General features: G+C 40.2%; 1 protein-coding gene across 4 annotated transcripts in view; it reads right to left on the bottom strand.

Annotated features, from left to right (window-relative positions):
- myo1d (myosin 1D) overlaps positions 1-21,414 on the bottom strand; it is a 262,798-nt gene that overhangs the window by 165,055 nt on the left and 76,329 nt on the right. For all 4 annotated transcript variants that reach the window (XM_055657021.1, XM_055657023.1, XM_055657022.1 and 1 more), the window contains exons 12-16: positions 20,145-20,215; positions 17,577-17,651; positions 15,274-15,406; positions 8,567-8,733; positions 1,289-1,496 (exon numbers count right to left, since the gene is read on the bottom strand). In XM_055657021.1, coding sequence (XP_055512996.1) covers positions 1,289-1,496; positions 8,567-8,733; positions 15,274-15,406; positions 17,577-17,651; positions 20,145-20,215 — 654 coding nt within the window. The remainder of the gene's footprint in view (positions 1-1,288; positions 1,497-8,566; positions 8,734-15,273; positions 15,407-17,576; positions 17,652-20,144; positions 20,216-21,414) is intronic.

Raw genomic sequence — 21,414 nt, 5'->3', positions numbered from 1 at the left:
AGTCGGCCCCCTCCTACCAGAGTCGGCGGCTTCCAAGGTCCGTAGGCCGCACCGGGTGGAGACTGCTGCTGGAGACCGTCTACAAGGCGCCCCAGGACTCCTCGGTGTTGTTCAGCGCCGCCTGCGTTGGAAGCTCTCCGCACCAGAGCTTCACGATGTTGGAGCAACGGCCCAACGCTCCGGAGCTCCAACGGAGACCCAGGTAGGCATCGCCCGCTCCGTGGTGACTCCAGCGCTGCGCCGCCGCTGTAGCAGCCCTGGTCCGGTTTCCGGACCCCAGCAGGAAAGGCCGCTCCGATCCAGCTGGTAGGCCGCGAGGTGGGGGGCGAGGACGCGACTCGGAGAAATAGTCGCGTCCCCACCAGGAAGAGGCTGAGAAACGGTTTCCCCCTTACCCTGCCCCCCTCCCCCACATAGAAAAGTAAAAGTTTCCCCCTAAAACAGACTTAAGACTAACTAAAAATAATAAAAAAGATAGAAATTACATACAGGCTGTAGGTAGAGGCTGCTGCCAGGGCAGCGCCCCTAGTGGACTACTACCATGAGATTTACATATATTTTCTCTCTTGTAAAAACTGTTATTTTTGCATTACAGGATGTTCTGATGAGCAATGCATGCAAAACATCAGAAATGCATGTTCAAAACTGGTCGATATTTTACATTCAGCGAAAAAAAATTACGAGTTAATATGTCTACTGATGCAAAACAGTGCCGGTTACAACCCAAGTTCAAGGAAGTGTTTAGATAAGGAGGAACACAGATTTCTATTTTTGAATTAGAGTGGAATTGTGCTCAACAGATTCATGCTAGTGACCTTTACAACAGATGCACCGATCAGAAGTTGCGTTTCATATGCTTAATAATCATTGCTCCTTTGCATTGCCAACTCAAATCTCTGTGGAATGCACACGCACAAGTGTCAGCACAAGAGATTTATGATTTATTTCTTTTTTTGTTTTATAATGAATTCGTGGAGCTCTTGTACTTCATATATGGGTAATTACCCTGCCTCTTCACACTACAAATGAAAGACCATTGTTGAAATTCCATTGCTTAATTTTTGTAACATATTGTTTGTTATATGTTATATTACGTTATGTTATAATGTTATATGTTATACGTTTTGCCATGATACAGGAGAAATGTTTGGTTTCCAGAACCAATGAAAATAATCTTCATGCACAATCTTCTCCAAAATAATACTATTATTATTTTTGAAGGATTGTGCAATCTTTCTCCTTTTTAGTGACTGAGGTGTTCCACACATGAACAAGTTTTTTTTCATACCTTCTGCAGGAAGAGAACAATCCGTTCAATCATCTGTGTTCGCCGCTCCTCCAGAGTGAACAAAGTTCTTGGTGTCCGAATGAAGAGCTTGGTCTTTCCATATGCCACGTCATGCTGAAATTCACAGCACTCAATCAACTTCTTGACAGCTTCTTGGTCAGTTCGCATATCATGGTTTGGCCATGTGAACTCTGAAATCATCTTATATCTAGAGAGGTGGTGAGAAAAGATGTCCATTACAACATTATGGAAACTGGAAATAAATCTGTTTAATATATTGAAATTCTTATATATTCTGCTTTAAGCAAGCAATTTCTTCATATGAGAGCACTGCAAATTCCCATAAGGCAAAAGATGAAGATGTACCAGTTATCATTTTGAAAGGGAAAAAAAGACACTAAGTGCTGGAGTAATGCAGCAGGTTAGGCAGCATCCCATGAGAACATAGAGATAGGTGCTGTTTCGAATCGGAACCCTTATTCAGACGAAGGGTCATGACCCGAATTGTCACCTATCCATGTTCTCCAGAGATTCTGCCTGATCTCTGATTTGCACCAGTACCTAGTGTATTTTGTTTTTGTAAACCAGTATCTGCAGTTCCTTTGTTTCATCATTTTGAAAGAATCATGCCACAACTTTCCTTTGTTATTAATTTTCTGATGTGACAAAAGCAGATAGCATTTATAGTCTTGACACACTTCTGGCATGATTAGCACTCGGCTTGTCCCTCCAAAACTAAAAGCCCCTGTCCCACTTACGTGTCCTTGGCATGCTAATTACGCAACCTCATGGTCGCTTTGAGCCGCGATGGTCCCGCGAAGGTCGAGCGCGATTTCATTCGACCGCACAGCTGTCTGGAGCGCGAGACGTCATTTGAAGATGGACGCAAAATGTTGGAGTAACTCAGCCGGACCGGTAGCTTCTTCAGCCCGAAAGAAGGGTCTTGACCCGAAACATCACTCAATGCTTCTCTTCAGAGATGCTGCCGGTCCCGCTGAGTTACTCCAGCATTTTGTGTCCATCTTCAATTTTCTTGGCCCTGCTCTGGGAGTAGAAGTGGGGGCGGATCCGGACCGCAACAGCCGTGAGCCCCAGGCCGAGTTTGGCAATGGTTTGCCTGCTTCTGCTGCTGTTGAAGGTGAGACGTGGCGTCGCGACAGGGTCTTGGGCCTGTCCCACTTTGGCCGTCAATTCCACGACGGAATTGGCGCGCAAAGATTTCGTTCGCTACAAAAATTTCGGAGCCCCGCGCGATGTCGCTCACAACTACATACCCCTCGGCGCTTCTCAGTGGGACCGGCCCCGCACGGCCATACAATGCCCGTGTGCCTCAACGCGACCAAGGACACGTAAGTGGGACAGGCCCTTAAGGCTTAGAATAAGTTTGTATTTCATGAGATAGTCGAAGGATATGGGTGAAGCGTTACACAGATGTCAACAAATGCTGAAATACTGTCTTAGATGAGTTTACTGATTAGATCACAATCAACAGCATTCTTTAAAGGTCACATTGAGATCACACACAGTATCGACATGATTTAGTTGGCCATGTATGTTAACATCACAAAAGCTAAAAACCACAATGTTTAAATGCATATATTCTCAGTAATGTACATGCAATTCAGCATTTGCAAATTGAGAAATTTTGGTTTTGCGAGTTAAGATTCACTCTCAATAAAATCGTAATGCTGCTCAACTCAAAAACAGTACAACGTTTCTTCAGCTTTGAGTCCAAAGGAAGGACCTGGAGAAATGTCACCCTGATGTACAATTTACCACCTGATAATTATTTCTGTATAATAAAATTATCAACTGTTGTAATCCTGCAACATTGCTTTAAGTTTCTGGTCCCCTTGAAGAATGTAAAATTCAACCAATATGTTCAGTGATTTATTTTAATTGCAGTAAACCCAGTAGCCAAACTTCAGTAATCCCACCCTCTCCTCACCTAAAATTGCTTTGTCAATACTCATGGAGGAGCAGTTTTAAAGGATTGTTTATTGGGCACAATTATTTTGACTGTGATTGGGATTTTAAGAGTTTATAATGCTACAAAAGCATTGACTAATTCCTAATTACCCTGAAAAAAATGCATTTGTTTTAATGTGGCCAATTGCAATCCTAATGCTAAAGTTTTTTAACATTCCATTTTCAGCAGGACTGTTTTCAGAGTCACAGAGCTGTTGCCCAGAGTCACACCAGTCATAGCCCACAATTTCACACCAATTGTACATTAATCCTTTTTTAAATTTTTGACCAGTCTCAATTCCTCCCAGAATTTACAACTCACCTGCAAAGTGACCTGGGGAACTTATCTTGGAAATTTCAAAGAATCATACAGTTGTGGAAGCCAATATGGCCAATCCTGGCTGTTAATGTACAAAAAAAATATTTGAGATATATTGCATTTATGCATTAGAATTGATGATTTCGCAATTGATGTAGGTAAAAGATGGAGAATATAATATTTCAGCTCAATGTAAAGAAAAAATATTGCCACTATGCAAAATCTTTCCTGGTAGGGTATTTCAAACTGTGCCCCACAAGCCAAGAATAGTTTTGAAGTATAGCCACAATTGCACAGTCTGATATTCAGCAATAAATTTGCACTAAAGTCCCAAAACATCAGAGATAAACGATGTTATACATGTATTTAAGGTATGGATTACAATATAAACATTAGCCATAACATAGGGAACAATTTTGTCTCTCTTCGTCTTATAAGCACACTTATTTCAGTTGTTTAGTCTTCAGCTTAACTCAACCTCCAGAAAAAACAGCATGCAAAGTGTCATTTTAACTCTGTCAAAATATTCAAAGCACAAAAAATATGTATTGCTATTTATAAAGCGTAAAGGATAGAGTGAAAGCTTAAATTGCCCAAGCCATTAGTTCAGGTGGCCCCAGGATCAATTGCAGGGCTAGCTTTAGTTTTCTGACATCTGTTTGGGTGACAATAGAAATCTTTCCAAAGCCTTCATACCTTACTGGCAAAAGAAATAAAATAAGCAAGGATTTCAATCAAGTGAAAGCTTTTCGGGCCCAGAAAGCGTGAATAAGGCAATGATGACATGTTAGGCAAGAACAAAGAAGAGGAAAGCTGTCAAATAAGCTCTTAGTCTTGGCTCACACATGGCCAACATTGGCATGGTACTAAAGGGAAGGAACTCAATGCTGTTGAAAAACATTCAAAATGTATTAACTATTAATTCAGAAATAATTTCAGAATCATTTAAAATCAGTGGCACTTTAAAGAAAATAAGTCAAAATTATAGCAAGAGGTAATATTGGAGTCTATATTCACACGTTGGAGAATTAACCATGCAGGCCAAAACAAACAATTATTCCATGCTGCACAGGAATAAATTGTTAATGAATCTCAGCAACCTGTTTAGTGGTGACACAGAGCACCATCTGCCTCATTATTTTTTGATTGTGCAGCATTCCCATAATAATGAACAGACTGGATCAATGCATTTCATCAGATTCGGTTGCCCTGCAATCCAAACATACAAACTCTGAACATAGAGAATTATCACAAATTTAGAATGTGGGCAGACATGTGTTAATGCATAATGCCAAAAATAAAACGTTTCATTCCAATGCGCACTGTGAAATGAAGCCGCAAAATATGCTTTTGAATTGAACATAAAACAGTATAGCATGGGACAAGGCCCTTCGGCCCAGTTTCTGTACCGAACATGATATCCAAGGACCCAAACAGTCTTTCCAGGTGAAGCAGAAGTTCACTTGCAAGTCCTCCAACCTCATCTACTGCATCTGCTGTTCCAGGTGTTAACTTCTCCACATTGGCGATACCAAACGCAGGCTCGGCGATCGTTTTGCTGAACACCTCCGCTCAGTTCGTCTTAACTTACCTCATCTCCTGGTAGCTCAACATTTCAACTCCCCCTCCCATTCCCAATCTGACCTTTCTGTCCTAGGCCTCCTCCTTTGTCGGAGTGAATCCCAGGGCAAATTGAAAGAACAGCACCTCATATTTCGCTTGGGTAGTTCAGCGGTGTGAACATTGATTCTAACTTCAAATAGCCGTTGCTTTCCCTCTCTATCCCCTTCCCCTTTCCAGTTCTTCCACCAGTCTCAAGCATGTCAGATTAGTAAAGCTTCGCTGTACTGTGTAGATACAAAGAATGAACCTTGGATCTCTCCTTGTGGTTTAATAAACCCACTAATACTCAAAGGGGAGCAAGCATAATACCACTACCCTTGGCACTCTGTTCTAGAAGGATCAATTCTGATAAAAGGTTTCATTAACTTGGCTACAAGATTTAGGACACTAAATTGTGACTTGATCGACATATTTATAACATTATAATGTTTGATAGAATAAATAGAAATGAACTATATTTTCTGGTGGGATAAGCAAGAACAAGGAGACATGGTCTTAAAATTAGAACCTGGCATTCCAGAAATGCAGTCGGAAAATACTTTCACACAATGGCATGGATGAATATTTGGAACTCTCCATTCAACATGTGTGTTTTGGAAGTCAATAATGTAATTGAAATAAATTATCCATCTTTGGAGAAATTAGCACTTTCACATGGCCAGAATGTAATACCCATGCCTAAAAATGATGCCAGTGTGTCTTCTTGAACCAACACAGTCCACATTGTGAAGATGCTTCCATGAAGTGGCTAAGGATATTGTAGAACTGAGTCATCCATAATAACGAATGTTCAAAGACAGATGGTTCATAGTATGAGAATGACTTTGGACGTGATGACATGATCCAGAAAATGGGCTTGTTGGTTCTGGTTTTCGAATATATATAGGGATGGTGTAAATATTAAAAATGATTAATAAGTAGAATTATCAGGACTCAATGCAATGCAGCCAGTCAGATTAGCTAAATGGTCCAATATTATGTGCTTACCAGATGGGAAACAATTGTCTTTGGCAAAGTTTGGAAAGAAAGTAGGTAAAGGTTCAGCAGAATAATTTCAGTTCCATTCTGTTGAAACAAACCTCAATTCTGACTCACAAAACTCCAGTGCAGTTTCCCCACAGAATATTAATGATTTCATTCTTCTGCAATGCAAAGTTAGGGGTTCTTAGGCAGCGATTCAATATTGAGAATACTTGTTTTCATTCCTGCTTGGTGGGTTCGAAGGTGGCTAACAAAGTCATTGAAGGAACTGTAGACTCTTCCACAGGTGGAGCATGAGGTGACTGAAAGGACTGGCAGGTGGGTAGCTGCTTCTGCCATTTACACATGGCTTCAGTATGCTCCTGCTACATGATCTAGAGGCTCTCTATACCATCTTGAATGCTTCTTTGCCACTTTCCGTGATCAGCAACCAGAGGCTTGTTTACTGCAATAGTGCAGTTGTACACACATGACATTTAAAGAAATCAGCTGCTTGATTCTGGGGCCTGACAATGGTAACGGATTTTTAAAAGGTTCAATACTATTGCAAGTCTTTTTAAGTTCAATAGCGTAGGCTGTCTTGTCTTCCCATAGATAAGAATAAATGTTTTAGGGGAAAAGATAGAGAGTTTAGACGTCAGCAGCATAACAAACAGTAGTGGGAAATATTACAAAGTCAATTCTTCTCAAGAAATTCAGACAGATTCTTCACTTTTGGAAGACCTTGGTGCCAATGGTTCATTTAATGCCCTTGTCTTTAGATTTTTATTTTTGGTAAAGTGGAGATACAAATCAATATGCAGCAACTATTCCTTGATGTTGTTTTCAATGTTCTGCCTCACATGTCTGTCACTTCAGATGTTGCGTCTTCAACCACCTACATTTTGTTTCCACCCTGCAGTATTGAATATTTGTTTTTCTATCACTTAATACTGCACAGTCAAAATTACCAAATCCCATTTTAGGCAAAGGAAGACACTTTTCCATATTTAGTAGAGGCAGCGAGATAGAAATAATCTACTATCGCTTGTCAACATTAAGCATTTTATGACAGCCACAGAATAAAGCCTTGTGGGAGTTCTTGTGTTTTGAATCTCCTAAGAGGCCGAGAACACATTAATGCTGAGCGCCATCCAGTGGCTGAAGTGACACAGTAGAAAGATACCCAAATAGAAATCTGAACATTAATAGCAGTTTTAAAATTTGTTTTAGTGCTATCTACATGTGATAGCATGACTGCTGGCACATAAAAACAATGTCAAATCTCACCATCTGATAGCATTTGAACTTGACTTTTGTTCAAGTACCATTGTCTCCCCAACAGTCTTTCTTTCTTCTTTTTGTTATTTTTAAGTATGTGTTAAAGGTACGTTTTAGTGTTCCTTGGTTTGTTTTATGTGGGGAGTGGGGGGTGGGGGGTTATGGGAAGCTTTTTTAAATCTCTTACCTCGACGGAGATGTGATTTTTTTTCCCGTATCATATCTCCGTCTCCACTACGGCCTAACATCATGGTGTTGGCGGCCTTTCCTGGAGACTAACCCGGCGCTCCAAGCCACGGGAATCTGCGGGACTTTAACATCGCGGAGCTTGCGATCCCTTTGTCAGGGATCAAAGCTCCAACCGCGGGGCCTGTGGACTTTAACATGGTGCAGCCCGCGGTCTCTGGTAAGAAGAGGCCGATTCGGGAGCTCCATGCCACGGAGAGAGTTTCAACCGCCCCGACGCGGGAGTTTCGATCACCCTGACGGGGGCCTCGATCGTCGGCTGTGGTTGCTTTGATCACTCCGACTGTGGATGGTTTGACTGCCCCTACCGCGGGAGAACAAAGAGGAAGAAGATTGAACTTTATTGCCTTCCATCACAGTGAGGAATGTGGAATCCACTGTGGTGGATGTTTATTTTAACTTTTATTTTATGTGGTTGGGTGTCTTGTTGCTTTTCACTTCGTACGGCTGTATGGTAACTCAAATTACACTGTACCTTAACTGTGACAATAAACTGTCCTTGAAACCTTGAAGTCATTGGAAGCAAAGGAGAAAACATTCCCAGGCCTACTAGCTGATGGCACGAGCAAATGTAAACAACTGATGGCACTAGCAAATGAAAAAATAGATTTCAATTTGCATATTATTCCCCAAGATCAAAGAATTTATATAAAACTAATTTTGTTAATCAAAACTGAAATACAGCAGGGCCTACCAGGACAGAGTCTTAACATTCTGAGATTAAAGTTTCCACACCACTCCCAACTACACAATTTGAAGAATAAAGGAATAGGAATGAAAGAACATAATTTGGCAGAAACTGTGGCAATGTCATTGCTGTTGCATAATTAATTACACATTTTATTTGGCACAACCTAGGAGATTTGGTCATGAATCTTTACCTCTGCAGGAATCTTTCATAAGTCTGCCTGTTCGCGAATCCTGCCCTCCGAACACGTACATTTTCCATTAAACCTAAATATTCCACCTGATGCTGGCAGCGACGCTCATCAAACAGGAGTGGAGATTTCTGCTCATTGGGCTTAATGCATCGAACATAGTAAGGCTCCTGTAAAACAGACAGATGACATCTATAAATTAACGTCCTTAATATGGAATACACTCCTGATTTAACCACTGACAAACATTTTATAACAGAAGCATTCATGTGCAATACTGTGTATTGATATATCTAGGTTAACTTTTCTAGGTTAACAATTGTACATCTTGACATTATTGTAAAATTCAAGGAAAAAAACACTAGAATCTTACAATAGCACCTGGTATACGTTGTTGAAATCAGTATAGATTATTCTTGGTATAATTATGCATCTTAGACACAGACATGCCATACAAGTCACTCTCTGGCACCCATGGTCCCCTAAAATTTTATCACATCTTTATTTAAAATGAACCCCCGATTCAACTCTTCTAGATATGTTTATCAAGCTTCACCATGAACGATTCAATACTACATGTCCGAACCTTTTCTTTATAGAAATGAGCGCCATCCTGTTTGTCATTGTATTCCAGGTGCTCCACTATTTTAATAGTTCCAAAGGGGTTATATCTATCAAGGGGTTTCAGGTGAGAAATTTACTTCAATGGAATTACAAATTCACAATGTGGCTACATTTCGGGTGGGAAATACAAACTTCAAAACTTCCCCATCTATGTCCTTTAGTTAAATATATTAACTGGATTTTGATATCACCGATTCAAACAAAAAAGCCCTTTAAACACAAAGTCTCTATTTAAATGACTGTTCATTTAGATTACAAAAGTGTTATTTTAAAAATACATGAAGTCAACGTTTTCTTTCTCTTCTGTGCATTGATATTTTATAGGGACTTTGTTTCCCTCATATAAAATTCATAATTAGGAGCAGGCTAGTGAGGCGCTCAGGACTGCTGCCATTCAAAAGGTATAAAGCAAGCTAGAATATTAAACCTTTAGCCAATTGCAGGATATGTGGGTAAAAAATGGCCTCAATTATAACAACTGCCAATTCAGGTTGCTACTCCTTTTAAGATTTGAATACAATAATTCACAAACTGTTCAATATTTGTGGTCATTGGTTATTGCAGTTTATTCAGGAAATCATATTCTGACTAAAATATAATTTTAAATATCTGCAACTGAGAAACTGCAGAGCTTACCTCTAAAGTGGCCATTTCTTTCATATCCAATACCCATGGAGTTTTCTATATCCCGAACCAAATCATTAAATTTCTCTTTAGGAAGTTGATTTTTGGATATACCAAATACCATGAATAAAATTCTCCCAAAATCCAGGATTTGAATCCTTATCTTGGACCCAGGATTACCAGTCCCTTCCCAAGACCACCAAACGTTATCTTGGACACATGGGTTAGAGATGGATTATGATGTCAAATCCAGGCCATCAGTACTCTCCTCTTCATGATAGGAAATGATTAATGGTGAATTTACCCCTGAAAGACCAAACATCCGCAGAGACCCAAGCCACAGGCTAACGGTCAGGAGGTCCTTTAACCTCTTTCCATTTCTATCATGGAAAGAACCAAACAGTTCTTCCAGATGAAGCAGCAATTCACATGCACCTCTTCTAATTGAGTGTTTGATGTTCATAACTCTCTTTTCCAGCTTTCTTGTTATCCCCACCCTCCACTCCTATCGGTCTGAAGGGTCCCAACAGGAAAAATAGCCTATCCATGTCCTTCCCAGATTCTGGGGATCCGCAGCCTGATTTGCTGAAGTCCTCCAGCATCGTGTGTTTGGGTCATGATATCTGCACCATAAAAAACAAACGTACCTCATTTAATCTGTAGGTACATATGGATGGAAAATACAATCTCAAAACTTCCTGTTTTCTGCCACTTTAATTCTCCATCACAGTCCCACATCGACCTCATGTTACAAAGAAGCAGTATGCAAACTAGACAAATAGCATCTCCCATTCAAGCATGTTATAACCTTCCAAATTTCATGTAGGATTTGTCAACTTAGAATAACTTATCATCTTGGTCTGTCTCTGAATTCTCATTTCTTCTACGTCATCTATCTGTGATATTGGCTCAGATTGAATCTCCATTTGTACAACCTGTCCTGTTGGCTATTTCTGATACCTCTGCATTTTGCAACAGTTTACACTCCTTATTACCCTGTATCTCAAATTGCTATAGATTACTATTACAGCAATTTGCACCTACTCCACCCATCTGCCAATCAAACACCCCTCACCTGCATCCATCTATCGTTTGTTAGCTTTATCCTGTCCCCAACTCTCTTTTCCAGCTTTCTTGTTATCCCCACCCTCCACTCCTATCGGTCTGAAGGGTCCCAACAGGAAAAATAGCCTATCCATGTCCTTCCCAGATTCTGGGGATCCGCAGCCTGATTTGCTGAAGTCCTCCAGCATCGTGTGTTTGGGTCATGATATCTGAGTGGTTGGCAAGCAGATTATTGAATTTAACTGTGACTTTGCTTTTCATTCTCTTAATTCTGAAGGTGGATATTCAACCTGAAAGGTTTCGCTTTCTACAGATGCTATTTGACCAGTTGAGTGTTTCCACCATTTCCCAATGCTATTTCAGGTCTCGTTTATCAGACGGGGTTGGGGGGGTGCTGCCATTTGGTGAGCTAGAGCAGACACAACTTTGAGGATAGTACAATGGCATTGCAAGTAGTGCAGCTATCCCACAGCTTTAGCAACCTAAATTGATTCTAAACTGTGAGGCTGGCACTTGGGAGTTTATATGTTCTCCCGGTGACTGTATGGCTTTGTCCCAAAGAATAGAGTTTCCTCCCATGTCACACTAAGCTTGTTGATCATTTAATTGGATACTATAAACTACCCCTATTGCATGTGGCTGGTGGGAAAAGCAGAGGAACGTCCCTGAGTGAATGAGGCAAGAGAATCAATTCAAATGCATAAAAATCTCAACCCTCGGCCAGTAACATTTCTCCAAAGCTGCAGGTTTGATGTTTAAGCACAAGATACCCATATGAAACGTCCAGCATGGACAAAAGTCCTGGAGGGGGTACAGGGGTCATGTCACGTCCCCTCCATGTTTTTGAGATGTGGGGGACAATCCCCACCCCCCCCCCCCCCCCCCCCCCCCCGCCCCCATGTTTTGTAATCAGGATTTTGAAATTCGGTGAAAAATCTATTAAAATTGCCACTTTCCACGAGACAGTGGGGGTGTCACTGTTATACGCTTGTTAAATGTCTCTATTAACACCGTATTAACACGATGTGTCACCAATTGGGTTTTGACCTTCGAAAGCTGTCTGATGTGTGTATAATTACCATTTGAACTAATTGGATGTATTGGTGGATGGGAAAGATTTAAACGTGTTTCGGATTTAAATGGGTCAGGTCATTAAGGAATCCAGTCGAACGGGTTTCCTGGCTGGCTTGCAAGTAAGTCCCTCATTCAGGTCACTCACGTTATTTAGTGTGTTTTCCCCATCTCTCTCTCTCTCTCCCCCTTCCAAGGTTGGTTCTTCTGTTTGCCTGTTTGCTTCAGTTTTATTTCTTTGAGCTATTTATCACATTGTAGCTTTTGAAAGATTTAAGCGGGTATCAGACGCTTTCTAAGGGCTGAATTGGCCTGTTCACGGGGCCTTTCAACGCTCGGCGTGGCTTAAAATCAACTGCTGTATCGAGATTCCCGATGTTGAAGCCCCCCATTTTAAGCCACACAGGCAATGAAAGGCCCCGCGAACGGGCCGATTCAAGCCCCACGATTTGGGGCGGACGAAGCTGCTGCAACTGGAGTCCGGAGTCGGTCACCAACCAGGTCAGCTCCCGATATTACCGTCCACAGGGCCCACGGCCGAAGCCTCCGAAACCTCGCGTGTGTATGTGTGCGTGCGCATGTGTGTGTGCGTGCAGCCGCCAAGTAATTGTATCCCCCCCCCCCCCCATGTTTTGATAGCGATTTCTGCCCCTGTTATACATCCACTATAACATGTATCCGCTGATTGTGAATTTAGACAGAAATATAATCTTTAGAAAGTCATTTCAAGTCAGTATTTGCACGCACCAAGTTATGAAATAAATAAGTTTTAGAATACAAACATTTAAATTTCAGATCTGGATTAAGATCATTTTACAGAAGAATTAAAATATGTTGCAATGTAAGTTTATCACTAAACATTTCAATTGTGACCATACCAGGGATGCAATGAATTAAGTTTGATATCCTCTTGTGTATGTCAAGAATACTTATATTTGCCGGATCACTGCTCTGAAGAAATTGTTCCCACAAATTAACTGTAGTACATTTCAACGACAATTCAAGGATCCGATATTGTAGATAGGATACCGAACAAGAGGGATTTTGGGACTGCAAATATTACAAATGAAACCTAGGTGTAATCAATCACTGCTGTCTGTTTAGATGGTTAGTGTCCCTAAAAGTAAATCAGAAGGAACCAGCCAATATTCCGCTTTGCTCCATCAAGCAAAAAGCAATCCTGGAAGCATAATGAGACAAAGGAAGTCTCATCAGAAATAGCTTCCCATGACAATGTTATAAATCAGGTCATGAAAACATTGTACAAAGACAACAGAACGTCCCTCTATCAGCATGTGTTCACCAGATAATCAGAACCAAGCTTTAATATCTCCATGTCAAACCCACTGACAGGGATACAATTCAGAACTAGTACAAATCTTTGGTTGCCATTCACAAGCCACGGCATAGTTGTAGAACAGATGTCAAACTGCACTTGGCTTCAGCAAAAGTAACATATGCAAGAAAACTACTGCTTTATTGTCAAGAGCCCACTCAATTGTTTCCACCCCCTCCCCGCCTCTCTTTGCCAATGTCTCGCATGCAGAAACTACCATACGTATTGTTTTCAAAACACCACACATGACTTTCAGGATAAACTTATAGGTGCTCATAGTCACCTTATATCAGTGGCACTATGGCAGCTAACTTTCTTTTGAATCTGTAAGCACTTCTATTATTACAGGTATTAATTCAATTGCACCTCAATTTTTGAAAATACCTTTTTTCGGTTATCAATAAAGACAGAGAAATACTACAAATTCAGTCTCTCATTACTGAAATACTCTAACCCAGGCAAAATCCCAGTGAACGTCCAGTGCAATCAAAACCCTCAGAAGTGTGGTGACCAGAAATCTGAATCGCAATACCTCCAGGAGTCCTATTATTCATTCTAAAAATCCCTGCATTATATTTCCTTCCAAAATGCATCCTCAGACCTATCTGGCTTAAATTTCACATGGCATTGATCTGCCCATCTTGTCAATCCACCAAATGTGTCCTGTAACTTGATTCCTTTCTTCACGTAATCACTCTGCTGCCCTGCTTGAATTAAGAAACCACATTTTCTGTCCTGCAGTCATCTGCAACTTCACCCTTGGTGAGTGAACATTTAAAAATCTGTCAGAGCCTCAGTAATTTATTTCCATGCCTCCCAAAGTAGCTTGGGATACTTCACATCTGAGCCAGGAGTTTAAACACCTTTAAACCCACAAAGATATCTAATACCTCTTCCTTTTAAGTAGAAATGTGTTTTGGAATTGGTGGGGAGGGGCCATGGAGACCCTGCTCTTAATAAAAGGAGCTGGATAACAAACAAGCTCAAAGACGTTCCTTCTCAAAAAGTGACTAAACTCTGCATCTACCTGACACATAATAAATAACATCCTTGCAAGCCACCATAATATTGCAGGAAATAAACATTAATAGTGGAAGTATGATGACTTTCAGATAAAGACGATTGTATATTTGAAACAACATAGAAGTGAGAAAATACAAATATTGGGGTAGATAAGTAATTAATATGCCACGATTATCCTCTGATGTTGAATGACCAGTGTGTTATCCATTTTAAAGATTTTGTTATATTGAAGTCAATGGAACCAATTTCCAGAAGTAGATTTCAATGCATTTCTAATCAACTAAATCACATGTTTAGATCACGCGGGGATGAAAAACAATTTCAAACCACTTGATTTTAAGACTACATAAATTTCACAAATGAAATCAATGACTAATAAATGACAATCTGACTAAAATTGTTAATTGAACATACTGGCAATACTTTTTATCCCCCAACATGGTCCAATCACATTTTCTCTTCGATCAATCTATATTACAGACATTGATCATTCACAATCCCTAAAATGAACACAGTGAGAGATGTGAGCACACAGAGTGTTTATTAAGACCTGTTCAATAAAGCAGGGAAAAAAAAAAACTTAAGGTTGAGATTCCTCTCAAACAAAGAGATGGAAAGTATTTTGGGATTCAAGATTCAAGAGAGTTTATTGTCATGGTTCCCAGATAGGACAATGAAATTCCTGCTTTGCTATTTGAGTTACCTAATGGTCAAATTATTTCCGTAATTTTCACATTTTCTCTGGCTTTTCCTATTTACCAATTAAGGTTGATAAATACTTGATAAACAAAGAAGTGAAAAGTTAATAAGGTTGTTTTTTAAATTCAGACCAAATAAAACTGTTTTTCTTTGATGTAGAAAAGTATGGGAAGTATTTCTCATCATAAATGCATCTTTTGTTCTTGCAATAACAGAAAAAAATGGATACAATGGAGACGTTAAGCCTTAATGTTTATGATTTACTTACTTTTGATGCCAGGTTTTCTACTAATGCAATCATGGAGTTCTTAAATAAGGTGGCAGCTGTTAAAGGACGTTTTGTTACTTCCGTGATACTGAGCTTTCCCTCTGGCCACATGTTCTTCAGCACAGGATTAGAGCTGGTTACAAAGATAAAAAAATATTCGATTACAAATGCACTCCAGTGAGACGATAATCACCACTTGCAGTAGATGAAATATAGAGTACTTAAATATGGAGACCAACACAGTATTCCAAATGTGCTCTCACCAGCGCCCTATGCAATTGAGGCACAACCTCCCTATTCACAAGTCTGATCCAACAGCAATAAATAATAACGTTGTCAGCTTTCCTAACTAGTTGCTGTACCTGGACACGAGACCTGGATACTAGGCTTATGTGAGTCATGCATAGGACACTCAGATCCCTCTGCATCTCTGAGCTCTCTCTCGATTTGGTTAGCATGATTTTTTTTAATTTTCCTCCCAAATTAGACAATTTCATAGAAACATAGAAAATAGGTGCAGGAGTAGGCCATTCGGCCCTTCGAGCCTGCACCACCATTCAATATGATCATTACTTACTCAGTATCCTGTACCTGCCTTCTCTCCATACCCCCTGATCCCTTTAGCCACAAGGGCCACATCTAACTCCCTCTTAAATATAGCCAATGAACTGGCCTCAACTACCTTCTGTGGCAGAGAATTCCAGAGATTCACCACTGTGTGAAAAATGTTTTCCTCATCTCGGTCCTAAAAGATTTCCCCCTTATCCTTAAACTGTGACCCCTTGTTCTGGACTTCCCCAACATCAGGAACAATCTTCTGCATCTAGCCTGTCCAACCCCTTAAGAATGTTGTAAGTTTCTATAAGATCCCCCCTCAATCTTCTAAATTCTAGCGAGTACAAACCGAGACTATCCAGTCTTTCTTCATATGAAAGTCCTGACATCCCAGGAATCAGTCTGGTGAACCTTCTCTGTACTCCCTCTATGGCAAGAATGTCTTTCCTCAGATTAACGGACCAAAACTGTATGCAATACTCCAGGTGTGGTCTCACCAAGACCATGTACAACAGCAGTAGAACCTCCCTGCTCCTACACTCAAATCCTTTTGCTATGAATACTAACATACCATTTGCCTTCTTCACTGCCTGCTGCACCTGCATGCCTACTTTTAATGACTGGTGTACCATGACACCCAGGTCTCGTTGCATCTCCCCCTTTCCTAATCGGCCATATTTTCCTGCATTATATTCTATTTGCCGGATACTTGTTCACTTAATTAACCTACTTGTATCCCTTGAAAAACTCCTTACTTTCTCTTCACAACTTACTTTCCTACCTTTGTGTCATCAGCAAGTTTAGTAATTACACCGTATATGTCCTTCATATACAAATTCTCAAACTTTGTGGCAACAGCACCAATTCCATGACACAAAAGTCAAGTATTGTTAGCTCTTTCACCACAATCTGTTGTCAACAATAATCTTTGATGTGGTACGTTGCCAAATCTCTGGTATAACGTCCTTAATAAAAGTCAATTGGCTAATAATTTCCTGTTTTCTGCCCCTTATTTTTGCATAATGGAATTAAATTTTTCCCATCCAATGGAACTTTTTGCAAATCTTGGGAAACATGAAAAATCAAAACAAACACATTTCACAAGCCTCTTCTTTTAAGACTAAAGAATGAAATCCATCACAAATATACAACGGGTTTTCTAACTATATATATATTTTGAAAGTCAACAGGTAATAACACGATTGTTCATCCCTTTCCGGCAGAAAATTGCATGCTTCTCCTACACTCCAATTAATGTAACTTTCTCTCCTTTATCTACAGTTTTGTCCATTCCAAATCAGACACTCTTCACCATCTTCCCAATTTACATGGAAGAATTTTCAAAATCCTCCTGCTTGCTCAAACCAGGACATTTCTTCTCACATCAAACTCTTTCTTTCAGTTCAAAATGTTACTGCCACCATTGAAGCCACTTATCACGGAAACCCAAGATTCATAATTTCTTGGCCATTCCTTTTACAGAATGAACCATTATTTACAATCTAACCCTTCATTCATATATTAAAAATAGGTATTTATTTTTGTTATGATGCAGTATCTATGGATGCAGTAAATTGAATTGCTTTATTTAGCAAGCGCAATATTAAGATCGATGCAAGATCCGTTTGGCAAATTGTTGCATAAATGATGTTAAATCAAATTCAGACCTGTTCTTGTGAATTGGTAAAAGTATGAGCGAACCTATTTTGTTTCATTTTAAGATTACCACATTATTTCCTCTGTCTCACCTGTTGTACATTAGCCGCTTGAAATCCTGAAACAGTGTGTCCTTGTTTTTGTCAATGAACCCATTGACTGAGTATCTAGATGGAAGGAAAAAAGGCTTGGTGTGAATGCAAACACAAAATGATATAGACTATTTATGCCATCTAAACTGCCACAATCCTGAATAATTACTTTCAGACCCTTAACCATAAGCAGCCACAATTGCAGCGATACCGTACTACTAACAAAGCAAATCATCTCATGGCTCTTCACAGAAGCTTTACCATCATAAATCCACATGAAATCAAATTAAAATTATATATACTTCAAGCAGTAGACCATTATGACCATTATCACCATACCTTTCTCACAATCACCAGGATAGAGGATTGCCAGATGAACAAAAGTTCTTAATTATAAAAGATTTTTACAAGTACAAAGTAGCACATTTTTACACATGCTGCCATGCAAGAAGAAACGTGTTTCCATAGCAGCAGAGCATGTCTGGAATAATCAAACTCAAGTATTGTTGTAATATACATACAAATCAGGACAAATAAAAAGAATGTTACATTACTATATATCTGTAAATGATAAAACGCTAAATCAAATTACCAGTTTTGAAATAAGCATCATATAAGAAAAAGGTGTGTTGCAGTTGTTAAAAGGGGAGTTTCAAAGCTTAGCTTTCATTTTAAATTGTTCATTTTTCAGGATCTAGGTAATGGGGTTGAGGCCCATGGGGAGAGCTTGGAGAAAAGACAGGGGAAGGGCCATGAAGGAGAGGGGGGTATCATGGGAGAGGGGAGCAGGAACCAGCGAGGGGGACCAGAGGGAAAGGGGCTGGAGCTGTGGGGCGTTGAGATGGCGATGTGTTTGGGACTCACAGTGGGCACTGGACACTCTCCTCCGCCGGGATCAGATTCACCGCTTTCCGTTTAGCGACATCACTTGGGATGAACTTGGCTCTCTTTCAACCATTGGCTGATTCAATGCCCATCATCACTCATAACTAGATATGGAAAGACGACAGATCACTAATGGGATCTGGTAGCTGCAACATCACTTAGCTTTGTCGACTGCTTTCTCTGCTTGCTGTGCTGCAGCTTCACCAGGTTGACAGCACATTTGTAGAAATGCCTGGTATTGCTCTTGACATGATCTTCTGCATTGTTCAATGACATGTCCTGATAGAAATGATAGAGCTAAGGGCATGCTAACTGAGTGGCTAGCATTTGTGATGATATATCACAATCGCTATATGTTGGGAGAGTCCAGAACCAGGGGCCACAGTCTAAGAATAAGGGATAAGTCATTTTGCTGATGGCCTGCGGCAGATTATAGGTGCCTGCTCTGGGGTGGTTCTGAATTGAAACCATTTGTCCAGACTGCAAAGCCAAACAACATGGAGGATGCTAGAAGCCTGGAGCTTGTCACAACAAAGTGACGTGCAGCAGTCATTTCTACCAGCATCAAAGGGGCAGTAATATCCACCTGTGGATGCAAGGCCAGTCAATTCGGTTTATCTCCCTTGTTGGTTCACTCACTACCTACTGCAGATCCAGTCAGGAGATGTGTGAATAGACAATAGATAGGTGCAGGAGTAGGCCATTCAGCCCCTCGAGCCAGCACCGTCATTCAATCTGATCATGGCTGATCATCCACAATCAGTCTCCCGTTCCTGCTTTCTCCCCATATCCCCTGACTCCACTATCTTTAAGAGCTCTGTCTAGCTCTTTCTTGAAAGCATCCAGAGAACCAGCTTCCACCGCCCTCTGCGGCAGAGAATTCTACAAACTCACAACTCTCTGTGTGAAAATGTTTTTCCTCATCTACATTCTAAATGGTTTATCCCTTATTCTTAGACTGTGGCCCCTGGACTCTCCCAACATCGGGAACAAGTTTCCCACCTCTAGCGTGTCCAAACCCTTAATAATCTTATATTTTTCAATAAGATTCCCTTTCATCCTTCTAAATTCCAGATTATACAAGCCCAGCTGCTCCATTCTCTCAGCATACGACAGTCCCGCCGTCCCGGGAATAAACCTGGTGAACCTACGCTGCACTCCCTCAATAGCAACAATGTCCTTCCTCAAATTGTGAGACCAAAACTGCACACAATACTCCCCTCACTAGGGCCCTGTCCAACTGCAGAAGGACCTCTTTGCTCCTATACTCAATTCATTCAGGACAATCAGATTAGTCACTGGTGGTGGTGGTGGAAAAACACTCATGATGGACAATGAAGCAAGTCCCAGATGCAAATTTAGTCACCAGTGATGTGAAGAGAAGAGGTAGTTTAGGGGAAACATTGGGTTCTTGAAGGTGTAGAATTAGAAAATAATTGTGAGAGAAGCCAACTTGACCATGAGAATGAAAATGTTTAGATGGGTTCAATGCATGTCAGTAGATGATACAAAGTAACAGTTAAACATTAATTTGACAGTTATATAATCAGTCAATTAGCAGGAAATATCACCCAAAATGAAAACTACTTTGCTCATAATAGATACTGCAGGAAGGAGATCAGATACTGCACACATATCTAAGATGCTATGGAAAATGAAGGTCAGGTTAGGCACCAAACTTACACAACATGTCCAGCGTAATGCTTAATCCGAAAATCTCGTTCAAACTCCAGGGTCTTGTCAGATGCACAAAGCTGAAAACAAGGAAGGATATTGCCAGATATAACTTAAATCAATGGCTTTCTTTAAATAACTTGTGAGCCATCCTACAAACAACAAAGGATTTATGAAAACACAACAACATGGAACAACTTTCAGTTGATAATTCTATTTGTAATCCAGAACTTATTTGCATGTTCATCTGTTTGATTACATAGCTGCTATTTGCTTTACAATTTATTTATTTTAGTAAGAGATTATGTGATAAATGCAGAGATTTTATCTTTTTTATTTGGTCATTTGTGAATAATTATTCAAATAGCAGATCAATTGAACAAAAGATCAAAGAGAATGCTTTGCTGTCAAGTTCAGTGTCAAGTTCACATTTCCATAATTGATTGGGGACAGATTGTAAGATTACCCTCCTTTTTCTTTATCTTGCAAACCGAGCCAAACATCATTTGTTATGGTACTATATGTGCATACTAATAATATTTCCAGATGCGATCAAATCAAATTTTATTCGATCAATCTCAAATGGATTGAAAATGTATAATTGGTAATCTTATTTCTGTATGTAATATTATCAAGTTCCATCTCAGCACGCAACTTTAAACAAATTGGACAAAACTATTCAATCAGAATTTACTCAAAAAAGAGAGCACACACCAATTAAAAGGAAAGGACACTGCCATTAAATTCATATAATTACAAAATACTATAGCATTCATAGCAAAAGGATTTGAGTATAGGAGCAGGGAGGTTCTACTGCAGTTGCACAGGGTCTTGGTGAGACCACACCTGGAGTATTGCGTACAGTTTTGGTCTCCTAATCCGAGGAAAGACATTCTTGCCATAGAGGGAGTACAGAGAATGTTCACCAGACTGATTCCTGGGATGTCAGGACTTTCATATGAAGAAAGACTGGATAGACTCGGCTTGTACTCGCTGGAATTTAGGAGATTGAGGGGGGATCTTATAGAAACATACAAAATTCTTAAGGGGTTGAACAGGCTAGATGCGGGAAGATTGTTCCCGATGTTGGGGAAGTCCAGGACAAGGGGTCACAGCTTAAGGATAGAGGGGAAATCCTTTAGGACTGAGATGAGAAAAACATTTTTCACACAGAGAGTGGTGAATCTCTGGAACTCTCTGCCACAGAAGGTAGTTGAGGCCAGTTCATTGGCTATATTTAAGAGGGAGTTAGATGTGGCCCTTGTGGCTAAAGGGATCA

This window comes from Leucoraja erinacea, chromosome 27 (assembly GCF_028641065.1).
Source record: "Leucoraja erinacea ecotype New England chromosome 27, Leri_hhj_1, whole genome shotgun sequence".
NCBI classification, from domain to species: domain Eukaryota; kingdom Metazoa; phylum Chordata; class Chondrichthyes; order Rajiformes; family Rajidae; genus Leucoraja; species Leucoraja erinaceus.
Note: the sequence above shows the minus strand (reverse complement) of the source record. Positions and strands in the feature narration are given on the sequence as shown.